Source organism: Charadrius vociferus, unplaced genomic scaffold, assembly GCF_000708025.1.
Source record: "Charadrius vociferus isolate BGI_N301 unplaced genomic scaffold, ASM70802v2 scaffold37, whole genome shotgun sequence".
NCBI classification, from domain to species: Eukaryota; Metazoa; Chordata; class Aves; order Charadriiformes; family Charadriidae; genus Charadrius; species Charadrius vociferus.
Genome location: NW_009649457.1, coordinates 1614939 through 1642603, shown reverse-complemented (window position 1 = coordinate 1642603; position 27665 = coordinate 1614939). Strand labels below are relative to the sequence as shown.

The following is a 27665-nucleotide window of genomic DNA, read 5'->3' as shown; positions in this document are numbered from 1 at the left end:
ACCTATACTCATCTCTCAAATGTCAGAGTACGGAGGGGAAGTTTTCCTCCCTAGCACTGTGTTACTGGCTGGGCATCTCATTTTCCTGTGACCTGTCCTGTGCATACATCCTACGGCCCAACCTTTTCCTCTGCTCCAAAGTTGCAAAACTCAGCACCTGCCCAGTAGCCCTGTTTTCCGTACGCTTGCTGAGGAAGTGCTGGGGAAACCACTGTAAGGGTAAAGCTCTCCCTGGCCCCAGGAGGTGGAGGGAGGCTTTCTAAGAGTTGTTTGGTTTAAAGGGGATCTCAGTTTAACACCTGCTCTTCCTTCCATGGTTTTAACAAGATGCTGGGTGTCCCGCTGCTTTATAGCTCTGTGGTGGCTGTCAGCACCACTGCTCCACACTGTGCACAAATACCAAAATACCACTGACTAAGAGTCTTGCCCCTGGAAGCCTCGTTTCTCTGGGCCAGGAAAGCTTCTGAACAGCGGGCTGGGGGACCTGGGTTCAGGTGTGACTTGCTGCTGGCCCATAAGCTGGACACAGGAACCATCTTGAGAGCCGTAAACTCAAACCCCGGAGGGACTTTGCGCTCTGCTCCACAGTGTAATCCAGTCCCAAGTGCAAGATGGAGACTAACAAGTGCTAAAAAAAATCCACAGCAGTCAGGGCACCAATGGAGCCTTTTCTTCTGCTACGAGTAGTCCCCCTGCAATTCTGTTCCCCAGGGCTATGCTGTGTGACATTCCTGGGAGTGTTTGCACCAAACATGCAACCCAGATAACAGTGTCACTGCAATTCCTATATTGCTGCTTGGCCAAACCTGGGCTGTAGAAGCAGGCAGTAAAATTCACAGCTGGTCAGACAGCCGTGTTCCCTTACCCTTGGAATTTCTGGCTACTAAGCAGGCTTTCACTGAGCTACTACAGGCATTACTGAGGAGACACTGAGATGGCTGAATGTGCTGCAGCAGCCCTAATTCTGGAGTGGGAGTGCTTGCACAGCACGTTGTCAGCTGGGCTTGTTTTAAGGTCACTTGTGGCTTCAGCAAGTGGATTTAGTTTGTGGTTCCGATGTGATGCATGCCGCACCAGAGCTTTTGCAGGGCTGCAGCTGATCATTCTATAGTTCTTGATTCAAATACCAGCTTCACATAACAGCACTGTTAGCAGCTTCTGAAATCCCACTGCTTCGAACCAGACCCTCTTTTGATGTGAAAAATCAATTCTGTCAATGCAATGAGCACTCTACAGCTGTGCCATAATGCAGAGATCAGACATCGTTTGTAGTGGGTAAGCTGTTGGCTTCTCACTGTTGGCAACAGGATGAAACCCACATGCTTCCCATGCTAGATAAACCTTTGGTACAAAGTCCCTACTGAAACACTCATTACCCATGACTTAAGCCACCTCTTTCAGGAGCTCTGGAGTGTTCATCCCAAGCGAAGAACAAATGTGACGATAGCCTTCCTTCTTCTGAAAGCAGCAGCACTTCTTGCCTTGCCTTGACTTCCGTTTACTCATGATCTAGTTATGTTAGTGTACTTAGCAAACAGTGGCTCCTCTCTCTTTCCTGGCTTCTGTTTGCAAACACTTTTCTGGATAGCTTTTGAGCATTTCTGTTCAGACCTGTGTCTGGCTTCAAAGTGTTTTTTTCTTTCCTCCTCATTCTCTTGGCAACACAGAAGTGCCTTTAACATGTGAGAAGCTGGTATGAATGCTGTGGACAGTACTGCCTGCTGCTTGGTGAGATATTTAAAGGCTGCTGAATTGTTTTTCATAAGAACATGGCTTACTGGTATTGAGGAAATGCAAAAGCTTGTGGTGCCAAATAGTCATCTCATTTACTCAGAATTCTCTGCATCGTTATCTAAAATACACACTAATGACAAACATCAAAACAAAAGCTATCCCCTACCCACCCCAAACTCTGCAGCACCAAGTGTGGCGGAACACTGGCTGGCTGTTTCCATAGCTGAGCTTGTGCATGTATGAGCAAAGAAGGTCTAAACTGGTGGAGGTGTTTGCAGGGACATGTCAGTGCCAGCAGGGGCTAAATAGAGCTGAAGCTGAGCTCTCATTGTTTGGATACACTTCGACTTCAGTACCAAGATTTCATCCAGCTTGGTCATGAAATTCTGAAAATCCTGGTGAGGAAGGCAAAAGGAAAGTTTAAAGAACAACAGTAGCAGCAGGTTGGATTAAAAAAAAAAAATCAGCAAAATTTTGGCACTGCAGCAGTACATAAAAGTATGCTCTCCATTCTGCAGTGTAGTAGATTAAATCAGTGTTTCCGTATTAAAGTCCCTCACAAAGGTCAATGCCTCTAAATACTGAGGTTAACTTACTCCAGTAGTTTTATCTGTTAGTGACATTACAGCTAATACAATGGTTTAAAAACATATAAAGCACCTGTTCTCACCCTTCTACATGGGTTAGATTTTCAGAGGTTTGGTACAGAGACTGGTCATCTGATGTGCAGTTTTATGACGTACTGAACTCTGTTCCTGACACCTCACATGCTGGATCTAGTAATCATTAAAGTAAATGGTGAGCTGGGCCACTCATTGATCAGACAGCCCATTCCTGGGAGATGGAAGTGATTATTTTACATCAGGTCACAGGGCCAGTCCCCCTCCTTGCATGGCGACTGGCCTGCTAGGTCTGACATGAGAAATATCAGCAGTGTACATAGCCACAGCCAAGGGGAACTCTACCTTCCATAGCAACCTGCCACACAGATAAAAAGTGACGTGAAACCATGATTGAAACTGAAATGGAGGCAGTTATTTTTAAGTAGGGCTTGTATTAAAGGAGGAGCACTCAAACTTGTGCTGCTTTCCAGCTGAGAGCAGCGTTTGGTGCCTCTGTTCGCAGTTCAATGTCTAAGAGGCTGCAAGGTGTCACCATCCTCAGGGCTAGGGACCTCAACTGCCACTGCATGAAAATCAATCATTCAAAAGCTTATTTGGCAGGACTCCACCTATCTCATGCACTGTATCTTTGTCTTGCAGGGACATCAGGACTGTAATGAAGACCAGCCCAGCTACTGTGGCATATTTTTCTTTAGCGCTTTAAATACTGTTTGGTTCAGTATGTGGCTGGTCTTGGCAGGAGTCTCTCCTGCGGCCAAAGTTTCATGGCTGGAGAAGTTGCAAGCATCTGAAAGTGGAAAGAGAGAAACTGATATGAAATCAGTCCAAGCTGATTTCATTGCCCAAAGAAAGGTCATGCTGTGAAATAACACTACAGGATATATTGTAAGTTATTCACACACTGCTGGGAGGCCTGGCAAGCTTGTCATAATTCTGCTAGGCAGAAAATGATTGCTTGCTGCAAGGGGCAAATAAATATGGGGCAGCACTGGTGTCCAATGACCAACAAACTTAGGAAGAACAATCTCAAAAGACTTAAAAAAATGAAAAGATTGCTTTCTACCGCTACATTCTCTGCCACAAAACTAATACAGTTTATGGCTCTCGTGCTGCTTTGCGAACTTCTATCTGTTATCTGGTAACCTGTCACATGCAGCTGGGAATCACAGCAAATAAGCCACATGGTGGCTCCATTCTGAAATCCCTGAATCAAGAGTCCCTGTAGCTGTACTTCAGATTGGAACCGTGATAGGAATGAAAATGGTTTGATAATGTAATGCAGTAATGGAGCTTGGGTTTACTGATGAGAAGAGGAAACTGGGAAGGCAGGAGATTCTGACTGGGAAATGTTAATAGTCTGGGTGAGAGATGAGACTTCTCACACAGCTGTGACATGCATCTATCTGGATGCAGGAGAAACAGAGAACTGGGATTGCCTGGCTAGTGGTGAGGCCATGCAGGTGTCAGTCTTCAGGTCTAGCCTGCACTGCTGCCGTCCAAGACAAGGATCAGCCAAGAAACACGTGAGTGACAGAGGTCAAGAGCCTGTGAGGGCACAAGTGACAATGGCTAGAGCACTGGAGTGAGCAGGGCCAGGGGTTGGCACATCTGCAGTGTGATAAGCAAGGGACTCCCAGAAGGAAGAGACAACGTGGCACTACGCCACCAACTGCAACATCCCACTGTCATGCTGTAGGGTTGTGCTGTTTTCTGTGGTATTGACTTACTTGCTCCAGCCTGTAAGGAGAAAAATGTCACATGGAAAGATGCCCTGTTTAGTACAGTCTGGTACCAATGATGCAGGACAAGAGAAAGCTGTTTTATCATAGACAAGCAGTTCAGAGCTGGGCCATCTGTCTCCTTCTTCCCCAAGGACCTGGCAGCATGGAGACCGGCAAAGACACAACAGGTACTGAAAATAAGCAGCCTCTCCTAGGACTCAACAAGGCATCAGAGAATGAGGAAGAACTGACAAGAAATGTCACATCACTAATTCAAGTTAATAATCTCTAAGATTAATTTATGCAAGTTCAATGGGCACTGAAATGATCATCTGAAACACTTACCATTGCTGACATCTGATTTATCAAGCACTCTTCCTTGAAGCACAAGGATGCCATTTCATCCAGCTGCTGCCGATGGGCCCGAATTACAGCCTGTCTGATTAACATAAAATATACCACTGATTACACAGCTTGCTGTGCTACCTATAATTACTGTTGGTCTCAGTAAACCTTTAAGGAGGAGGAATACCCCAGAGGAACCCTTGCTGTCCTGTGTCCCTGGCATTCAGAAAGCGTACAGCAGTGCTCCTTGAAGTGCAGCGGACTGCACTGGTTTGGGGTTAAAGATGACTTTAATGACTGAGGACTGCTCAGAGAGGAGTGACCACAGCCCTTCATTAACATAGGCAGCACAGGGGCACACATTGCTTTTTACCATAGGGAAATCTAGGAGCAAAAAAATTGTGTAATTAAGTGGTGAAATGGCTTACAACCATGAGGCTGTAAGTCATTTTGGTGAAAAACAGGCAGAGTGGTAAGGTAGTGCTGCTGTTCATTCCTCTGAGCAAGTTTCTCTGACCAACAACATATTTTCAGTCACGTGAATACAGTTCAGTCCTTGGGAGCTGACACTGGCAGCTCACAGTACTCTGAAGCTTTACATCTACATCTTCAGTGACTACTCAGCCGCTCTAGCTGTTTTTCCTTCCATAGGGATGGAACCAGTATCACCTGCTTCTTGATGGGAGGTTTTGATGTATTTTAGGTACTTCACAGCTTATAGGAAGCTAATTAGTTACCGAGAACTGCCATTTGTATCATAATATCAATTCCTTTAGCATTATCCTAGGAAGCTCTAATAGAATAATTGGCTTCCTGTGAGATTTTAAAATATTACTCAATAACAAGCAATCATATATTTATAAGATAATGACTATAAATCATTATTAATCTTATTAAATAATTATTTCATAGATTGATTTTGCATCGGTTTTTAAAGTACATACAAGTACGATGTACAAATAAAGGCAAATGCATCACATTTCTAGAATTTCTAAGCTTTGTGACAAACTTCAGTGACAACCAAGACTTACTGAGCCTTTTGTAGGTCTTCCCTCTCCCATTTTCCTGTCTCTGATGTAACACTTGGAGAGCTGCTGCTGGACATGCCTGAGGGGCTCTTTGCATTTGTTAATGGCTTATTATCTTTGGTTGCAGATCCTGAATCCGCAGCAAAGGTCTCTTGTGTAAGATTACTCTGCATTAACTTGTTTTTTAGCAAACCTATTTCCTCATTGCTGAACGATGACTTAGCTGGGTCTTCAGAATGACTGAAGTCCTCATTCCTCAGTGCTGACTTGGGCTGTAACAGCAGGCTGCTTTCTTGAGAGGGAGACTGGACTGCGTAATCTATATTTCCCACACTGAGAAAGCATGGTGCACCTAAAAAGTAGCTCTTTTCAGGTATATCTGCATTCATTTCTTGAGCCATGAGCTCAGCACTGGGTCCTTGATTGGAGTTAGATTTTCCTGAATTACCAGTACTGTCTTTAACATCAGCATCACACTGTCTACCACCTGAGTATTCTTTGCATGTTGAGTTACTCAGAAACAAACCACCTTCTCTCTCTCCCCTGGAGCCCGTGAATTCAGCTGTGGATGTTTCTGTCAGGTCATGTCCAACAAATAAACTGTGAACAACTCCTTGCTTTGATGAACCTGAGCCTAGAAGGCAGCAGCATGTCTTCACATCACAGCAGTGCGGTGAAAGCCACTTGTCCCCCGTTTGTGGGGAATGCAGCTGGGTGCAGTGTCTTCCACCACGACGCACTTGCTCCCCTAGTTCCAGCATGCTGTCCGTCAGAGCTCTGCTTCTCGTACACTGCCAGCTTTCTTCCTCAAACCTGTTCTGGGAGCCATGCATGTTCCTGTCTGACATCTGCTTTACACGGGGGCACTTCTCTTGGTTAGACGACACTGTCTCTGTATCAGTTGTTTCCTCATAATCAAGAAGGGTTACTGTGAGAGGGGCCGTTAGCTCAGAAGGGAATTCTGAGGAACAAATGGAGTTAACCATTGTGGATCTTCCAGTTTTTCGAGCTTTCCACTTTACATCTCCTGCAAGGGCAGTCTGTCTATCCAAAGTGGATTCTTCCTTCTCTTCATGGTGGAGGTCAATTTCTTTGCACTCTGTAGTTCCCGATTTCAGTACAGAAGAAACATATGAGTTTGAAGGATCCTTTTCTGGAGTTAAGGTGGCTTCACTGGAGTAAACAAGACATCTGTGCTTGGATTTGTACTGTTTGTGATCAGGTAGGAAATCTTTGCCATTTTTCCAGTTACAAGCAGGATCGTCTTGCAGGCAGTAAGGTTTTTCTGCAGTATTGCTTGAAGAGGACTCAATAGTTAAGTCATAGCTCCAGTCTGATGGAGTTTTGCTGCAGCCTGCATTTTTAACAGATTCCTCTGGTTTTGGGCTCCCCTTACTACAATCCCAGCTGTCATCTAGTTCATGTTCTTGTGTGGGTGTTGAATATTTAAAAAATAAATCCTGTCGCTTTTGGCCATTTTCCTCTTCTTCAGTTCCTTGTTCTCTCTGATGAAGGAAAAATGAATGTTGACTGCATTTGTCGGTGTTGCTTCTTTTCACACTCTTTTGACTGCAGACAGGTGAAAAAGAATCTTCACTGAAATCACTGTCATCCAGATCTTCCAGCTGCATCACCTCTTTGCTCTGTACTTCTGTACGAGTAAGGCTCAGTTCCTGCTTCACTTGAATCTCTTGGGGCTTGTATTGCATTAAAAACGTCTCAAGAGGCTGATAGTTCAATTTTTGCTGTAGAATAGGTGGCTGCTGAAACTGCTGGTGATAAAGACGTAAATGCTCTTCCCTTTCCTTCTGAAATGGAGGCAGATTTGTCCAGGTTCCAACACACTGTTTAGCAAAGGTGTTTCCCCATTCCTGTCTGCTGGCAGAAGGCAGATTTCCATCCCCAAAGGAAAAATCATCTCTAGAAACAAGCTGTTTCTGAACAGGTTGCACTGTCTGGACTTTCAGGCACTGGACAGGTGGTCTGTCTTGCATACACTTGTCTCTCTGGCCATTCTCTTTTGTTTCTGCTGTGGCAGCATTTTTGATGATGAAGTCCTTTGCAGTGGGGTTCTTTTCAGAGTTGGGGGACAGATCATCAGTTTTCTTCCTCAGGGGATGGGTTAGCCGTAGGACTCCCTTAACTGGGCTAGTGTGGTGGAACCATGGTGAGTTGGGGTTTCCTTTGTAGGCATGTCCTTTGTTGATTCCCCTGGGGGTAGAGGTAAAAGGGACACTTGGTGGCTGGAGTGCTGCAGGACATGCCTTTGTTTTTGTAGCGTTTGATGGATGCTGGAGGCCTAGCTTCACTTTCTTTGGAGAGCTCTTTTCACCAGGTGGCAAAGAGGAAGAGTTTTGGACGCGTTTTGGAGATACATTTCCAGCTGTTCGATGCCTGTTTGTGACAGGGGTAGAACATTTCATCCCTTTCTTCAGCTCTTTGACCCTGTAAACGAAGCTGGCTTTAGAAGATGTCATGCCTTCAAATAAATAACAGTGTCTTCACAACAAACTAATGCTTTCACATATTAAGGCTAAACACTGAATTCAACATCATGATCACATGAGCACATCATAGAGTCCCAACAAGGCACAAGCTAGGGTTTTTGGAGTAGTTGTAGTGGGGCCAGTTAGTGCAGGTGATATGTGTACAGAGCTACAGTGCTCTGAATCAGACTCATCCTTGCAACTGTGAAGAGCTGTGTACGCGGTATCACCCTATCCCCTCAACTGTTTCCTTTACCTCTGAAGCGTCTCTTGTCCTCTTAACCCCAGCACTGCACAACCTGTAATTTACCTCCTCCTCTGTAGGAGGGAGGGTAAAGGACTTGCACACATTCTAGGCAGAACTAGAACACAAAACTAAACCAAAACTTTTGATTGCTGAGGTTAGTAATCCTGGAGTTACAGGGAGTACAGTGATATTTTCATCACTAAAAGCTGTCATCAGAAAGGATTTACAAGACCCAGAGAATTTCAAGACCAAATATGAGAGTTGGAATATGTAAGGATTTTATTTGCATTGTGAAATTGTGTCTCTTACCTAAATCAACATTTCCAATGCAACCAAAATAAAATGTAACCACAAACATCATACATTACATTTTTCTTTGTGTTTTTCACCTTGGCAAGACTGAGCTTCATCACCTACCTGTCAGCATATCGTAAAGTGTTCAGGGTATGCTCTGTAGCTATGTGGCTAGGTGATACATTGGCTATCATACACGTCTTGGAATTGCCAATGAAAGAATCCTTTAGCACCTAGGTTTGGAAGGAAAAAAAATAAGATTCTTAGCAATTCATGTACCTTTTATTTCCTGTAAACTACCAATGTGTACAAAGGCAGTTCAACATGAGTCAGGTGATGCAGTTACCTTTTATTTCCTGTAAATTAGCAACATATACAGAGGCAGTTTAACCCGAGTCAGGTGATGCACAGTTACTGTCTCCTCTTCTTTTTTTTTTTTTTTTTTTTAAGGTAGTTCTGTTGTTTCAATTCTTTGTTTACAATTTAAAATGAATATGAGTGTTAATCAGGGCTCTGAACAAGCCTGTGTCACAAAGGTGCCCATATGTTTTGAAGAATAAAGCATATGTCACAACTGGAGCGAAAAAATGTTGATGAAATCTCCCATGACTGTTACTGCATAGAAGATGCAAGATTGGTTGCAGAGTGGGTGGAGATGGATGGTAACTGAATGAGTCTGGAAGGCAGAGTTTGGAGTTTCTGTTTGGTTTTAGGTTTTGGGTTATTTAGTTTTCACCATGCCAGTACCCATGGGGGGAACTGGCAGTTGGCCTTAATTCTGTGATTATCTTTAAAAATTAATGTTTGCAAAAGTTACGCGTTTCTCTTTTCTTCAAGAGTTTAATAGCAGTTAACGAATTATGCCTTTTTAAAAAAATATTATTATTTTTATTTAGTCCTCATCAGGGAAAGCTCTACTGTTGCTTTTCTGTGGGTTTTACCTGAGTTAATTTGCTTTGCCGGAAAGGAGTATGTGCATGTTCCTGATCCAACGCCCGAATGCATTCCTTTAGCTACCAAAAACAAAAAATACAAAAACATATAGGGAAAAACATATCAATCACACACTGGAAAGGAAGCGAATTGCATCAAAACTAATGTACGAATGTACTATTTCCTTCATGCACCTTTGACTCCTATCTGATGTCCCTCACAAGGGGATTTTTTGCTGCCACAGCCACAAACGGCCAGCTTCAGCTAGCTCAGGTATCAGCAGCAGTTTAGCTGCACTCAAAGAGAGCAAAGCTGCAGCACAGAGCACAGCTAGCCCTGCCTGACAGCTCTGTGGGCTACACAAAACTCAGGAAGCTGGGTAAATACACGTGTTCAGCACACACATAGCTCCACACCACTGTGGACCTGCCACTGTCTGCACCATAGCTAACAAGTTTGAAGCCAGATTGGGTGTACACCAGACTATGCTGCAGCTTGCAGGACAGGTGTACCCCAGATTCATATACCTGTTACACCATGTGAACAGAGCTTTTTGAGCTCCAGCTCTTGTAAACGTCTTTCTTCCAAAAAAAGCTCTGCCCATTCTGAAATAAAACCAACACTTTGGACAACAGCAGTGCAAATTTTTTATGCCCCTCTGGCAATGTTTTCATGGCTTGGTGGGAGATAGCGTGAGCTCATAAGTGCATATTCCTCCCCATACTGACTATAATCTGCAGTCTAGATGTCTCATCTATGTGAAGGTACACCGGGCTGTGTTCAAAGGCAGCTGATCCCAAGCCATTTCCTCTTCACGCCAGTGTAACGTGCCAAACTCAGCTAAAGCGAAGAGCATGGACCAACACCAAACAATTAGCTGTGAGGAAAACTGGGTTTAAGCCCAGATTCAAGCCCACACTCAGAAGACAGTATGGATACAGCCTGTCTGTCTAAACAAACATGTCACTGTAACCTTTGATGGGCTAATAAGAACTATACACAAAACAGTGAGAATGAAGCAACAGACTGCCCACAGAGTGGAGATACAGCTACAGAGTTCCCATTAAAACTAACAGAACATGAGCAGCTAGCTACACCCACGGCTTTCACAGAACGCATCAGATCTTCTTGTTGTTAATAACCATCAACACAGGTAGCTAGTAGTATTGAGGAAACCTCCCTTGGTTTATTACCAGCCTTGGAAAAAGATGTCATATTTAAACTCAAAGATGTGCGCTTTTTTGCCATGTTTCCACTGGAATAAGTACAACAGCATCACGCTCCATATCAAGCCTGGGTGCTCTCAAAAACTGGCAGAAATGGACTGGATAGCCATGAGACAAGTCATTTAGAGCAAATATTGAAGGAAAAATAAGCAGATTACAGTATTGTCATGGTGATACTAGCATGAAGCAGCCTTTCTATGTTTAAAGCCTATCTACATTCTACATACACCCACTTAAAATGACACGCATTTCTCACTTTTACAGCATTTTATTAAAAATCACACCTCTAACAAGTAAGAGATTAAACTATTCTAATTTTTTATTCTGCTTCTCATAATTGCAGTATCTGAATATCTTCTGCTTGAAATCAACATGAATATTCAAACAGCAAACTTCAAACTTCCATGTGTTTTAAGGCATGAAGAGAGCATTATGATCACTGAGGGCAGAGCTAGGTTTTACAGGCTGCAGGTCATGTAGACTTACCCAAAGATGCCTTTTATAGTTTATATGCTTACTACTTGTAGACTGCCTAGGTATTTACTCAGCTTCACACAACACCAAAAAGACACACACACTGATTTTAAAGTTCCTTTTAAAAGAGTTTCATGAGCTTACATTAAGCCTCACTTCTCAGGGATCCTTTCTATTCAGGTTCTGACTCCTCATGCCACTCAGTTACTCACCAGCAAGTACTCAAGAAAGCATGAAGTCCAGAAACGCATTCATTTTACATGCTGTCTCCCAGTATGAATGCTAATATTCCAGAGCAGAAAAGCCTCTGTGCAAAAGAACATTCTACATTCTCAAAACAGAGCAAGCCACCACCCATTTACAGCACAGTACGTGGTACGGTTGTCTGCACTAACTTCTGCACTGTTGACTCATACTCATTGATTGCATGTAACCTTCAGTCTCACTTAGAGAAGCCCTCAGTGTCCTGGTTTCAGCTGGGATTGAGTCAATTTTCCTTCTAGTGGTTGCTGTGTTTCAGATTTGGTATGAAAGGAATGTCAATAATGCGTATTGCTTTAGTTGTTGCCAGGTGATGTTTTTATTTTTCAAGGACTTTTTTCCAGCTTCCCATGGAAGCCGAGAAGGAGCATAGACAGAACAATGGAATGGCAATGGAACGTCCCATACCATAGATGTCATGCTCCATATATAAACACGGTTAGCTGGGGGGTGAGTACTTGTGATCGCTGCTCAGGAAGGTAACAATTCACCAAGTGGTGAGAGTGACTTGTGTCATTATTATTGTTTTCCTTTTCTCTTATTGTTCTATTAAACTGTTTTTATCTCAACCCATGAAGTTTTTTTCCTTTACCTTTCCCCCTCCTTTTCTCCCTCTTCTCCCTACCCCTCTGGGGGATGGGGGAGAACTGTGTGAGCGTCTTCATGGTCCTAGCTGCCAGCTGGGGTTAAACCATGACACCCAGTCATCAGTGAGCTTTGCTCATTTGAATTAAAGGACATGCAAAGTCTTCTGCACAATTTATACTTAGAGGGACTTCTGCTTTATCTTAGACGGCATTTTTCTGCTCCTCGTCCCTCTTTATGTAACTGCGTACATTTATAAAAGACAGTTTGCGTTAAGAGTGTATTTCTTCCTGTTTCCTTCTCCCCACACACAAACTGCTAGTTTCTACGCTCTTGTGTATTAAATCCTTTACTCCTGATCTGAAAGAGAAGTCCGAGTTCAAGCAGTGAAAATAAGCAGCAGGAACAGATGTGCTTTAATGAAACAAATATGGCAATCCCAAGCCAATATTCTCTGGAAGTAAAAGGGACAAAGCTTTCTATATAAAACATGGGAAACTTATTATACTATACTTAACGTTCTCCATGCTCTATTTACCTGGTTGGCTGTAAGAATGGATTAAAAAGACTTTATTTGCATCACAAAATCTTTTTGCTCTTAAATTGTTTTTCAGGCACGAGACAAATTAAACTGGACACACTTAGTACTTTGGTTATTTTTTCCCCTCCATAGAATGCATATGTATATTATTCTGTGGTTCATTTTCATCCTAAAACACATGCTAATAATTAAATACAAAACCTGCCCCAGACATGCTAGTAGCTTACTGCTAAAAGACTCTGGTTTATTTCCGCTCCTTCCATTTTTGTTTGTCGATCTGAGTCTCTGGCATCAGCTGCCCTTTCACTGCCAGCCAAGTCAATGAATGATATCCTAGAAAAAACAAAGTTGCATTTATCTTAGGGCCTTTTTTTAAAAAAAAATTTTATTTTCCTTTTCCTTTTTTTTTTTCTTTTTTAAACCAGAGGGCTGCAACACATGACATCAGAAGAACGATTAGAAATAACTCCTTTTGAACAAAAAGAAATACCCACTGGAAATATCTGAGGCACCAAAATAAGCATAGCAGCGGGTACAGTGTCAGAGCATCCTGACACTAACACAATCATAATCGAAAGCATAATTGCATGTGATGAGAGTGCTCCACAGTTTAATGGATAAGCTGTTTAACGCAAAACACATTCCTCTCTCCAGATAATCACTGTGCTTGTAGCTTCCTAAGTATACAGTTAAAGACATTGTAAATTACTTGTTTCTCCTTCCAGGTAAAACAGACAACTGCCCTGTCAAATAGGAATTCAAGGCAATATGAACAGAAATTTCCAGTGTAGTAATACACCGAAGTTTCAGTGCTCCTTTTCCGTTCCTTCCACAAAACCCCATTACACCCTCTCACGTTTCCCAGCTCTGGGTGCCAACTGCTGTACTGACTGTTGCAGTGTAACTTTGTCTTTGCCCTTCTTTTTCTGGAACAGCCCTGACTTCTCTTACAGGCATATCTTGGAATCTTTTCCCCACTCCAGCTCCACCTCACTTTCAGTAACAAAAAACACAGCACACATGCCACACCTACATGACCACATACACTTCTATTTCTACGCCTGCCTGTTGTGCCTTTTCCTCTCTCCACTATTTGTGGCTCTTCCATTTTGCCTTATATTTAAAATAAGATCCCAGGAAGCAAGACTGCATGGTAATTGCTGGAAGGGTGTGTCAGCATGGTTTTTTGACACTCAATCAAGACCTCTTTCCTCAGACCTATTTCTTGGGGTTGTTTAGTCTGGAGAAAGATTAACTGAGAAGAGGCACAATTACAGTCTCAAATACATGAAGTGGCTGCTACAAGTGTAAATAAACTGCTCTTTTTGTCTGCTGCAGATAGCTTCAGTCACACTCAAATTATTAGGGAGGTTTAGGCGAGGTACTATGTCTGACCAAAGGCAAACATCCCTAGTGGAACCATCTCCAGCTGAGCTAGTCATCCCAGGCTCCCTTTGTAGTCAATTACAGGACAGAGGTGCTTTGAGGGGCAAATGCATCTGACCTAATTTAGATGACTCCACAGAATGGCATGAATTGGATTCCAGAAATTACTATTTCTTTCTACTGACTTCAAAGGTGACAAGCTCACATGGGGATAGGCCCATTGCAGACGTCTACCTTTAAGCCAGACTAATGCCAGACAGGAAAGGCTTCTTAACACTGAAGATGAAGGGATGGATTTGATTGCCAAACTCCTTCACTGGAAATTTTTACAAACGAGTTTGACAAAGCTCTCACAGATGTGGCTTAAGCACTCTCTCTGGGAAGAGAGAAAGGACTGTGAAACTTCTCAAGGTCTCTTTGAACCCCAGCTTCTGATGTAACTCACAGCTGCCTACTAACTCAACACCTCCTCTTTTTTTATCTCCTAGGTGTCTCTGGGCTCAACTTCCTCACTAGCCCTGAGTGCTCCCACTTCTAGTCTTACCTTCCAAATGTCCTGTTGGCTGTGTCTTTAATTTGGATTTGGATGATAGCATGAGATCGTGAGGAATCTGAATTGACTCCAGTAGCTCCTGTGCTACGTTCTTTTCCCCCCTTCAAAATCACCTGCAAAATAAGGGGGAAAAAATCCAAGCAAATTGTAAATAACAACACAATCTTTCAGAAAGAAATCTTGTCCTCCTAAGATGAGGTAACATTAGGAGGAATGGTTCATTACAGCCTTAAAATCTGGTGCAAGCCAGATGTTAAGTTAGACTGGATCCCTTCCAATGTGCCTTTCAGAACTTACATGGACTTACTTGCAGTGACACTATGGAGCTTAGAGAGCATACTGCAGATAAGAAGTTGTTGCATTGCACATTCACTCAGATTTGAAAAATATCCTAACTATAAAATTAAAAACAAAGGTATGGCAGAAATGAAAGAAAGTAAGACTGCAGACATAACGTAAGATACTCTTTGTTGTGTTCTTTTAAAATTTCACTTTCTCATGTAATAGATGGGTACTGTTATGCAGAAAGTTACATACAAAACACAAAGTTCCAAAACCTTTCTCCATTTCCATAACTAAAAGAAATTATGCCAGCGTAAGGAACAAAGTTAAAAGATCAGTTATGCTCAATACAACAATAAAATAAGAAAACAGGGTAGAAAGTCACAGCAGAAGGACAAAGGTTCCTTCAAGATACGTATCTGGATAATTCTCTTTTGCAAACCTTTAAGGACTCTAGCAGAAGGTCTAGCAGCCACTGCAGCGTTCATAAAACATTCATAAAACAGTCATTAGTGTTGTTTCTGGTTGTAAGAACAAATGAAAATATTATCTAGCAAAATCAACACATTCTCAGTTGACAGATGTGCATTATTCATGCCTTTCAGTGGCTGGTTCTCAACCAGCAACCTAACCACCTGCTGCAGCTCCCGAGCATTATATTAGCGCTAAACGCAGATAATTTCTGAACCAAAGCCAACATCAATGAATACTGAATAACTAGGGATGTATTCAAGACTCTTCCCATATATCTGTTGCAGACTATTCAGAAGCTCTGAGTCAAGCCAGTGTCATTTCTGTGTTCAAAAGGGCCTGTGGACAATATAAAATTATTTTTTTTGCCAAGATACCTGTAAGAATAAAGTCATTTAATACCTCTTCTGTGTGTAGAATGTGATAATACAGAGGAATCTGTTAATAAACCATATAGCGAATTTACACTCTAATTTGCAGAAGCATCACCAGCATGTCCCGAAGCTTGGAGTTAATGGGAAGATCAAGAACAAAATTAAATTGAATATAAGTGGGCAACACCATGCCAGTTTTAATGAGTCAATTACACTATCAGGGACTTGTAATTTACACTTCCTTACTGAGAAAGAAATTAAACTATGCAAAGTCAGGCTAAATGGAAATCAGACTTAACCAGCTTGCTTGCTGCAGGACAATGCAGAATATTTGCCAGTGCCCTTTTAGGGCTCAGCCAGGCAGGGAAGGAAAACTGAAGCCTTGCTTGTGCTGAATGTCAGCTACCATTTAAAGGTCCTAATTTTACTTGGCTGTTAACATCCATCATTATCTAAGCAGTGTCTTAATTCTAGTTCAGATCAATATCTCAATCTTAAGTCTTTTCTAATTTGTAGTTCTATTCATTTTCAAATTTATATCTTTTGTCCCACATCCAAGCACCTTTAATAATGAAAATGTAAAGTTCATATAAGCCAAATAAACTGGGAGAAAATACTTATCCAGCTTTCAGGGTCCCTTGCTGGGACACTATTTAATTTCTGGAATAGTGATAGCAGTCTATTTCTTGGCAAAGATCTTTCCATAAGGAGCGGCAGCAGAATCAACAGGTGTAAATCAACAGCTTGCATGTCTCTAACACAAGTCACAGTGACCCAAAAAAACTTACTGAATAAAGGAACTTATAATAGTGCTCCTCAGTGCTCTGCTGGGGTTGAAAATTTCAGGACCTTCAACAGAAATATACACATGTACTACACAACAAATAACGATCTCTGTAAATGAAGTATCTCACAAATCAGCAAATCAGGCTGTAGAAGACAGAAATAATCAAATATGTAGAGGTTACCTCCAATAGTAGATCTACAGAGTCCACCTGCACCTCACGCAGTCCAACTATTTGAACGACATGCTTGCTATCTTCTCTTGCAAAAAGTCTGAAAATTTAGAGCGGAAAGGAGTTCTGAAACCTCAGATTGCACCAATGAAAACACATTTCAGTGCTATGACACTGTGAAAAAGCAGTCAAGGCTACAGACTGGGGGGAGCATCACTGTCATTCATTTATTTTCAGAGCTGAAGATGTATTTCACTTATGACATGTACCACTGACATCTCACTGTTAGACAGACATTAGCAATGCATTTCTGCTAGTTCAGGAATATAATAAAGCAGGGAAGTAAATTACCATGTTTACATTTTAGAGTTCCTGTCTCTCTTTAAACAGCATCTCTGGCTTCTCTAGGAAGTTCAGACTGTAAGTTACGCTCTGTTCAAGTTCTCAAGATTTTTGCACAGGATTTTAAAGCAGCTCCCATAGCCATAGAGTCAGATTTCAGAGTACTTCTGCTATGAATCACACAAAAGCATTACAGTACATAGGAAGAATACAGCCATGATGCACATGCGACGAAGTTTAATCTTCTCTTTCAATGACATGTAAGATAGCTAATGGACATGCAGAGAATATGAGGACACTACTTCTTCCTTAGTAAATCGACCCCTTACGTAGCACATTACATTACCTGCTCCTTAAAGACTGTTTTGGAGAAAGGGAACACACATGCACAGAAAGAGGTGCTTCCTTGGTGAACAGATGCTCCCTTCCCCAGGCACAAAGCCTTCCTCTTGAGCTCTAAGTGAGCTCAGTGTGCTCTAAGGATAGTGCTCTCCAGGTTTCTAAAGGCCTCCAAGCTAACAGGTAACATTCTTTCAAGATCACTCTGAAAAGATTTCACCGCTGAGATCTTAACTGACTGTTATTTTGAGATTTCAGACCACAGTGATTTTTTTTTATACCAGGTAGGTACTGAGTTGTCCAAATTTCTATTCCAGATGGAGCTCCTGTAGGAGTATGTGTGCATCCAAATGAGTCAAGGGCTGAAGTGCTACTACTGAGGGTGATGGCAGCATCACCTGCAGAGGCTCGCTCCAGTTGAGTCACTGGGCTGCCGGGTAAAGGTGCTCAGGCAGAAGGCGAGCAGACCCTGCAGTGTTACGCACGACAAGTGGGAGATCAAAGGGATCTTCAGAGACTAGTGTGGCAAGAGCCAAAGCCCCACCAGCACAGCAGGAGGGACAGCCAGAGGTTATGTTTGAGCAGGGAAAGACAGGGAATCCACAATGGTTGGCATTAACTTCTGGCCACAGGAACGTTCTTTCTCTACCTATGGACGTTCAGCGATTGTATTATTATAGTGTAAACAAAACAGCATGAGCTTATATTCAGCCATAGGTCCTTATTCTTACTTATTTGCCGCTGGTCCTCAAATTAGTAAAAACCAGGAGCCCCTATCAATGCCACAGTATTTAGTGTTAGAATCTGCCTTCCTCTCTAAGTAGTTCCTAAGAACAACCCTAATTAACTACATAACATTTACTCTAAATAGTAACAAGTTAAATGTATTTGCATGAAACTGTAACGGATTTATAAACAGTAACCAACTGATTCATAACCATAGGTTTATAGCAAAACATATTTTTATTTAAATACCTCTTCCTTCCATTTAGCAGGTCATAAAGCTGTCCACAGTAGATCTCGTAAAAACTGATCAAAACAAGGAGATCTTTCCTTGACTGTGGTGCTTCCAGGTGTCTAAAGATGTCCTTGGCAGCCAAGGCGTAGAGTCCTGGGTTCCGGTGAGTACCTATCATAGTGTAAGTCTTGCCAGCACCAGTCTGCCCATATGCAAAGCAGGTTGCATTGCCTCTGTGAAGATAAAATTTTTAGCGTCACGTCCCATTTATTTCTATCTATTAAAAAAGATTCTGCAATGTCTGTATCTATCTATAGTGATTTCTTAGCAATGAAGTTTGGTTTACTATCCTATCTGGGAAACTGCAAAACACTTCACAATGATTCCCAAGCATGTCCCATAGAGAGCTGGTGTGTCACAAAGTGCCAGCTCGCTTCCTTTCTTCCAGATTCCAAAAAGGCATTTAAGGGAACTAAGAATCCATTATTGTTCTTCCAGCTGTTTATACACAGCAGAAGTATCATAGGATTATGAATGGGTATCCTTCTGATTATGAATCACATAGAGAAATGACTGTGACATGAGACGCAAAACAGCCACAAGTCAGGTTCTGTATTAACACATTATACTTGATGAAAATTAACACCATGGCACTATAATTTACTGACCAAGGTTACTTAGTCTCAGGCTGCAGTCCTGCTAAATCAATCTAAAGGCTTGTTGCCTAGGGGAAGGTCTTGCTCTTCCCTTCCTCTGCTCCCAGCTGTGTGACCTACCCCACTGACCCACCTGTCCCTGTGCTGGCTCTGGTGTTACTGCACTGAAATAGCAGAAAGCTTTCCACTTTTTTGCAAGCTAATCTTCTGCTGTTTCAGTGAATTAAAGTACCTCACAGAGTATCACAGAATATGCCCAAATTAGCTTCATGTAACCTATGAGAATGTTTCTCGTGAGGGTTAAGGAAGATGATCGTTCACTTTCAGTGGCAGAGAGCTGTTTGGTTCACTCACTGTTTGGTTCAGCCTTGGCTTCTTCCAGATTGCTCCAGCTTTATCAACATATAACCTTAAGATTATAGTGGCAATGCACATACAATTCCAAGGATGTCTCAGGATACAGCCCAAACTGTACTTCAAGGCCATCTAAGTTGAGGTTACTGCATGCCTACTTCTCCTTCCCCATTCTTGCTTTTATACAAGCATTTAACCCACAAGTATGATGTGAACAGATTCAGGGAACTGAATCAGCCAAAAAAGAAATACTACAGAACAAATCATATATTACCCTCCCCTTAAAAAAAAAGACTTTTTAGCTGGCTCAATACCCTGGCAGAGGAATGGATAAAAACGTAGGGCTGCAGTAAGCACAGTGAACAATTTCTTGCCAGCTTAGGTTGCAGAATTAGCTCTCAGATTAGACCAATGCCAGTGAAGGGGATGCAGCAGGAGGGCCAGAAAAGTTAGGGAAACCAAAGAAAACACAGTGGCATGTCTTTTGGTGTCGTTACTGGATTAGATGTAATGTGCTGTGAGCTGTGCCTTTAGTAGTTATTACACAGCAAGCTGCAAGCCTCATTCTCCTTTTTAACTTCCCTTTTCTCAAGAGCATGATATTCTCTGTCTCTGATGATGATACTTGGAGATTTTCAGTAACAGAATGCTCAATTTTGTTAATTTTCAGCATGGATATGTAATCCTTTCCTTCAAAGACTCAAAAATGTAATTATGTTCAAGCTTGTTACTTTGCGTGAAAATAGGATCACTCATGTAAAGCCATCATCAATTTCACATTACTCAGGAAGTATGTAGTTATGATTAAACCTCTAAGAAAACATAAATCAATAAAATAAAAGTACATCACAAGGTTACTAATAATTTCTACTGCTCTGTAAGCTGTACAAATATATGCAAAAATATCTCACAGCAGTCTCATGAAAGAGGCAATATTATTCCTCTACAGATGAGTGTGCTATACCACTCAAAAAGTTAGAGTGAAGATCAGACTTTAGAAATCCTGGCACATAATTTTTCATTCTAGGTTAACCATGGTGTCTCTTTGTGCCACCTGACATCCAATTTTAACTTCCCCAGTGATTCAGATTTCTCACCAAATGTCAAGAAAGTTTTCCCTGATTTATGTTGTCAAAATTATAATCAAAGACATTCTAAAAGGGGGAAGGTATGTGGCAAAGGTGAAATGAAAGTATTTTTCAAAAGATGAAAAGCATAAAAGGAAAATTAAAGCAGTATATGAAACTGGAAAACAAAAAGACAAAAAATAACAAATGTAAGCGCTGATGCCCTACCCGTTAAAAATATGCTGAATGAGAGGATGAGCTGTCTTCATATACACATCCTGATTGGTACATGACTCCCCAAAGACTTCATCAAAATAAAAAACATGCTGAAAAATAAATATGCTCTTTACATGAAAATGAATATGTTTCACTTCCCCTTCACCCCTACTCAAAGGTAAATGGAAATACAGAAGTCTTTCGAGTGACTTCATATGGCTGTCGATCAGCTACAAAATGATCTAGCACATTTAACATGCAGCATGACATATGCACCAACACATCATTATGATTAATCAAGAGACTGGGGGGTGGGGAGAAGGAAGCAAAGATGCCTTAATTTCCAATCATTCTGAAGCAGAACATACCACAGCCTTCTGACAGGGGGAAAAAAAAAAAAAGCTAATTAAAGAAAACCCTCATCTATTCCTGAAATGAATCAGCCTACAGATGTACAGTAAGACTATAACAGTAAAAAAAACTCAGTCAGCTCTTGACTCTCCCAAAATTAGTCCTCAGTTGTCACTAATTGCCTCTGTTCTGCAGACTTAAAAACTTTTTGTGCCAGAGAAGACAGAAGCTATTCCTTAGCAAAGCTGGATTGTATTATCTCAGAAGGGGGCAAGAAAACCCAAAACTTCCCATGCTCCTGATCTGACCCAAAGCAGCAGGGTCTGGAAACACTGCAACAGCATTCATTTATGGGCTCCTTCTAGGTTAAGAATAGTGGTTATAGGGACAGTCACAAACATCACGTTTTTAAAAAAGCCTCCAAGGACTGGTGTCTAACGCACTCGAATAAATTCACTGCAGTGTAAATTAAGGTGGTAGAACTCTAGGACTGAAAATCATTTCAACGATGCACAAACAAACCAAAACCAGTGGACAGGCTGATGAAACCAGGGAGTCTCAGCAGCTAAACTCGTCTGAGAGGCCAGATATGCTCTGTGGTGGGCCTGAGCTTCAGGTCCCCTCACCGTGGAGCCTGAATATGCCCCACCACCTCCCATTTGCTCTGTACCCCTTGCTGTCCTTTCTATAGGAACCAGAGATGGAGGCAGGACGAGTAGCCAGACTTGGAAGCAGAGAAGTTCTCCTGGGTCCTACAGAATAGACACAGCCTTTGCCATGGGGTACCTTTGTTTGGACAATATTGATTGATGGCAAGATTTTGTTTGTCTGTACTGGCATAAAAAATTAATTAGCTGTTATTTCAGCACTGAGATACTGAGATGATAAGCACTGCGTAAATGCCAAATATCGGTAGTTAGATGGAAGGAGTGGGGTGGAGTCACTGTTATGTGTTGCACCATAAAAGGCGGTACATGAACCTGACTCAAGAGAGCTGCAAACTAAATTTTTACTGGATACTCCAAACAGTTGTTCCTAGGACCCAAACTGTAAAAATAACACCCAGTAGAGTGAGAATGGCTTTTGCTGCTCTCTAGAAATCAGTTCTGTTCCTGGTGCTGTCAGTCAAAAATGAGAATTTGAACTATGACAGCACAAGGTATTTGGGATTAAGAAACAAAGACCAAAAGGGAGCTTAATTTTCAAAAGCATTTGAGAACAAAGGAAGGGAGGAGATAAGAGTGTAAGTGATTCACTGAAACAGACCTACAGTGCTGAAATAGTGAGAAGGGAACTCCTCACTGAAGTACCCTAGAAAGCTATCAAGAGACTGCAGCAGGCAATTCTCCTGCAGCAACGGCACGTAGCAGAGGATTTTATTTTGCCACATGCAAAGAAAGCTGCAAGAGACATGCTTTTCAGGCTTCAAATTCTGGGCTCAGGTTTTCTACCACAGACTGGTGTAAGTGAGAAGCAATTCAAATATAGTTATGCTGAGCTTATAGAAGAGCCCACCACCTATTTTAGTGCAAGAAATGCAGACAGCCCTTTTCTGTTTCCCCTCATTGAAACTCAAAGCACAATTTGCTTTATCCCACCATGCAAGTGATGGGCCCATAAACACAACACTCAAGTGGAGCATGTTACCTGTAAAATGTATTGGGTGAGATCAACCGCCTCCTTCTTCTCATGAAGAAGTAGGGTTTCTTTATCTTTCACTGTGATGATATTAACCTCCCCACGTCGCTCTTCTCTCAGGCCTAGAGGACGTTTTCGAACACACACTCTGATTTTTTCACTCTCTGTCCATGGAGTTTCTTTCTCAGAGGTACTGGATCTACAATGATAATGTAGGTTTACATTTTAAAATCAGGTTACTACAGAATGTAGAATATGCATAAATTTGTTAGCTTTATCAGTTTCATGTTTAAAGACATTTCTGTCTTCAAAGGCTTATAAAAAAAAACCCGCAAAACACATCTTATTGTTACACAGTGAAGTTTCTGCTGTTTTTTCCTAAATAGACTGATGCCTTTTGTGCACTTCTGTTAAGAGAATAGTTGTCTTTATACAGCTACATTCCTGAACTTGTTGCTGGACTGGCATATTTTCAGTTGTCCACAAGCATGTGATTGAAGCTGGCATAATAGGCAAGTTAACTATGAAATTTAATCTTGCTGAAATTATATGCAGTCATGATTAGTCACTTAATAATGTACAGATAAATGTGTGACCAGATCTTGAAAAGGAAAGGGTATAATATTTAGTTTCTTTTCCTCTCATGCTGACTTTTCATTCTTCCTATTACAGGCTGTGAAATAGGTTACAAGTAAGTGACTCAAGGGAGTAAGACAGTATTTTACTTGTTACAAGTAAAACAACTGGGAAACAAGACAGTATCACTATGTTCCTATTCAGCGCAAAGAAAATTCAAAATATTCATCTTGTCATTGTCTCCCCTTTGGTCTTTTTTCATAAAAAAACTACACGGTTTCAGATCACAAGCAGAATTGTGCTGTTGTGTTTTGTCAAGTCTACTTTAGTTCCCTTCCGGGTACCTCAGAAACATGAGGTCATTTTGTGTTTCATTGATTAACCTGCTGTGTAAAAGCATTTTGTGAGGCAGCATACAGAATATGCTTGAATTCAACCAAAATGTATTCATTTCACCTTTCCCTTTTTCAAGTTATTTTCAGCCAAATAAGTAATGATTTTCAGCCTGGATTTGAATGTCAATTTGTGAGAAAAAAAAAATAATTTAAATCAAGCCCCAACTTGCCCAGAAGTAGTGTTTCTGCCATAATGTCCAAATGCCCTTCCAAAATCACTATGGAAAACTAACATACACTAGCAGTCCAATAAATTAAAACCAAACCCACAAGTTATTCAATATCTCATTACAACTATAAGCTTGTAGTATCATCGCTGTTGTGTTGCATGATTCACTTGAAGCATACAATATGTAGATATATATCTCAAGATGAAGTTTGCGAAGACTACACATGAGTAATCTTTACTTGTAACTAGAGTCCCTTTAATTTTAGAACAGCTTTCCCATGCAGACCAGGATCAGGTCCTGCGTTTAGATGGAAAATTCTTTCCCCTGAAAAGAAAGGCAATGATACTGTGAAATAAGATGCTTCATAAGCTAGTGTGAGCTTATGGATATCACTAGGCACCAAATGTTGTCCAACAAATGATCAGAGGCTCTGAAGTTTATTTCTCATGTCAGAGGCTTGATTTGGTGACCTACAGAAAGAGCCTGTTGAGCTCTAAAAGCCTGAAGAAGGAAGGACTGATTACAGGATTTGGAGAATGGAAAAACTGAAGACTTCGCGTCTGTATGGGAACAGAATGCATTGTAATTCTATATGCTAAACCTGAAGTTTAGCTTTTCTATTAATTTTTCTTAAATAGAAATTGTATTTTACAACAAAATATATTTTTTATTACTAGAAAAAAAAAATCTTGACACAGGTCATCAGAAACCTGATCAGGCAATAGGTCAGAAGAATCACTATGCACCATCTCCTACAGGGCTGCCACTTGCTGTGGGCAAATCCAAAATACATTTAAACATATTAAAAGAGCTCTTTATCTTTCTGCCATCTGAAATCATGACAGTCTTCTCCAATGTTTCTCATAGATGAGACTAGATTAGCCTTTGCAGTGGTCAAAACACAGGGTGACATGGGAATGGATGGATTCAGTGAAGGAGTTTGGCACTTGCGAAACAGGAATCACAAACTCAAGTGTCAGCAGACTGGCCCAAGCCTGGAATGCACAACACGTACTCTGCGGTCAAAACAGGAGAAAGAGAAACTCAGGCATGTCAGGAGGAGGATGCAGAAAGCCCAAAGGATGGACTATAACACTAGGCACAAAAGAATGTGCTTACAAAAAAAGAGAACAAGAAGGAAAGAAAGCAAGAACAATGGAGAACACGGCTTTATCACAGGATTAAAAATCTTGAACTCCTCTAGCTGAGCCATTAAATTGTATTTTATAATTTTTTACTTGCCAGCACTATGAATCCTGCGCTTTTAGTTGCACCATGGCTCAACTTCTAGAGTGGACAGAGAATGCACTAATATGCTAATATATGTAGGAGGTTAGTGCACTTCTCTGGAAGGTAGGAATGATTTTTTTTTTTTCTAACAAAGGGGAGTTATAAACCTCTGTCTTGCATTTCATAGTTTAAGTGCTCTAACTACTATGTAACCTTAGTACTCTTCCACTGTGGCAACAGCATCTATACCTCCAGGCTACATGCATGCTCAATGGGAGTTGTGACTGACACCCTGACTCCAGGGATCCTCCCATATACCAAATCTTTTCCCATGGCCTTCTCAGACCAAGCCCCAACCTCATACAGCTACCTCTCTTCACCACATTTTAAAACAAAACTGCCACAACTGCATTGCAATGAGTTAGATGCTGGTAGTATGCGTGCAGAGGGGTATGTGCTCTTCTGCTGAATCAGGAAAAAAATATTTTGTGCTTTAAAAATGTTTCCAGGGTAGATTTACCAGTGGTTCAAGATAACCATAGCCCCTCTGTTACCAAACATTAGGAAAACTATGAAAGTTACAGATCATGTGCTTGGGGACCAGCTGCAAGGCATCCCTCTCACAACCATGTCCGTATCCCATCCCACTTAGATTCATTCTGTATCTTTTTAAAGCTGGAGTTCAGAAATTTCTTTATGAACAAATACAGCCATCACCATATATATCCTTTTTACCGGGAAAAACTTGAGAAACTTATCAAAGCACAATACCATATTTCGGAAAAATAATATTTTGCAAGAAAGCCTTGTGGAAAGAAAAAGAGAAAGAAAGATTGGCCAAAACACCAAGAAAACAAAGCCTTACATCCTGAAAGACAATAAAGACTATTCTTAGACAACCTTGGTGAGTAGCAGCTAGAGACGTTCAGCTGAGTCCTTCTACCAGACTTGGAGAGTAATAAGTGCTTATTAATATCTCTCTTCTCTACAAGATTTTGCATTGCTCTCTAGTGGTAGGATTGCTTAGTTGGAGGTGAGGAATACAGATTATCCTCCACAATGAAAGAAGAATTAACTATGACTAACTTGAAATATCACCAAGTAAAGGCAACTGATTATTACCTGATACAGGAATGAGGTAGTCCATAATTATACCCTGAAATATGAGTTATTCTTTGTATGATAGGAGCTTCAGAATCCCCCAGGAGAGAAGCAATATCATCAGAAACTGTTGGACAGCTCAGATCCTTTTTTGTGCATATTCCAGGAGTATTTAGGTCTCTTCTATTTAATCTGATCAGCTCTGAATCATGTGGTTTAATGTGTCCCAACATTTCCCCTGCACTGTTGTTCTTGTCATTGGCACTGAAATCAGACGAATGATATGATTCAGATTCAGAGTCCTGAATTTTCTTCAAAATTCCATCATTTTCTTCAAAAAAGGACTCAAAATGCAGCTGTCTACGGGGACCTGATCTGGTCACCTGAGGCTGAATGAAAAGGCTATTTGGTTGAAAATCTTGCTTGTTTAAGTCTGCAATATCTTCCTCTTGCATAATTTTGATTATTCTAATGAGCTGAAAGAGTCGTTTGCGGTCATTCATGTCATGGATCCCCAGTTTGATATAATCTTTCATGGAAACTTTGGCAAGCTCATCAATCTTCTGAAGACCAAAGGCAGCAAAATGGGGATAGTATTTTTCAAGTTCTGCCTCACAAAGACATTCATAAAGGCATGATGCCATCTTCAAGCTAAAGTCTACAAGAAATCAAACAAAGTAAATATTAGAATCATATGAAACACCACATCTGACAAAGTTACTAATGAAGAAGCTACACATTTCCTGATGCCATTACCTGCAGTTAGGCTAGAAGCTTGTTTAAATTCAAGTTTACAATACACTAGACTGCCAAACACTACAGAACATAGCAATAACAACAATAAATGGAAGACGAAACAAATATCTTATCTATGAAACTATATTTTAAAATTATAGACAATACACAATAACGTGTAAGAAATGCACAATGCAGTGTTACTTACTGCTGCAGAGCTCCTAAATGCCTGATGTCTCCTTGATGAATGCCACGGCTACTGAAACCCTGTCCTCAAGCTACAGAATGTAAAATGCCTAATTTTAGACACTCAATTTAATATCAGGGCATGTGGTCTAACGTGGTTCAGCTATCCCTGGTTAACTAACCAAAGGACAAGAAATTGCATTTGTCCTCACCTCAAGCTGAATAATTAAGACCATTCATCTTACAGATGAACTACAGCAAAGTTGTAGTTTTGTTGCATAACTTTCTCTTGTATGTAATGAATCTTGTGAGCATTTCTAAGTGTCCTTGACAGAATAACCAAAAACATTCTGCGAAATCTGAAACACAGAATTTCTCTAAATCTATATATGCTACTGGAACGCCATACTTGCATTCTTGGGAAACCCAAAAAAGCAACAAGCATCACTGAAAGGTATGCCAAAAAACCCTCAACTCCTTCACTCATGTCTCCCTTGCAATGCATTGTGCAGCTGTCTGGATCCAGATGGATTAGTATCTGCAGATATTTTTACTTGTTCCATAAAATTGAAAAATGATAGCACTTCAAGTATCTGTTGCCCACTGCCTTCTTATATCTTTGTTCAGTCTAGGACTTTAGCAAATACAGCTCTTACTCATGTTTGGAGGTTACAATACCATTCAACAAAACCAAGTTACTTAAGACCTAAGTTACTTGTAATTCAGGGTGAGTTCTTTGGCAGGATTTTCAAGCATCTCTACCATAAGATTATATAAAAAAATAAGGTCACCAAATATAACTCCAAAATTGGATTCCATATCATTAACAGA

The 27665-nt window shown here is 41.1% G+C and overlaps 1 protein-coding gene across 1 annotated transcript; it reads right to left on the bottom strand.

Moving 5' to 3' along the window:
* Positions 1-1988: 1988 nt before the first annotated feature.
* KIF24 (kinesin family member 24) lies at positions 1989-26557 on the bottom strand. The gene is made up of 12 exons (XM_009889731.1): positions 25935-26557; positions 22451-22640; positions 20465-20562; positions 18177-18392; positions 16533-16620; positions 14429-14550; positions 12726-12831; positions 9420-9491; positions 8602-8711; positions 5455-7896; positions 4424-4517; positions 1989-2129 (listed from the first exon to the last, which is right to left on the bottom strand). Exons 1-12 carry the CDS (start codon positions 26555-26557, stop codon positions 1989-1991), a joined length of 4302 nt encoding a protein of 1433 aa, XP_009888033.1.
* Between the last annotated feature and the right edge of the window lie 1108 nt (positions 26558-27665).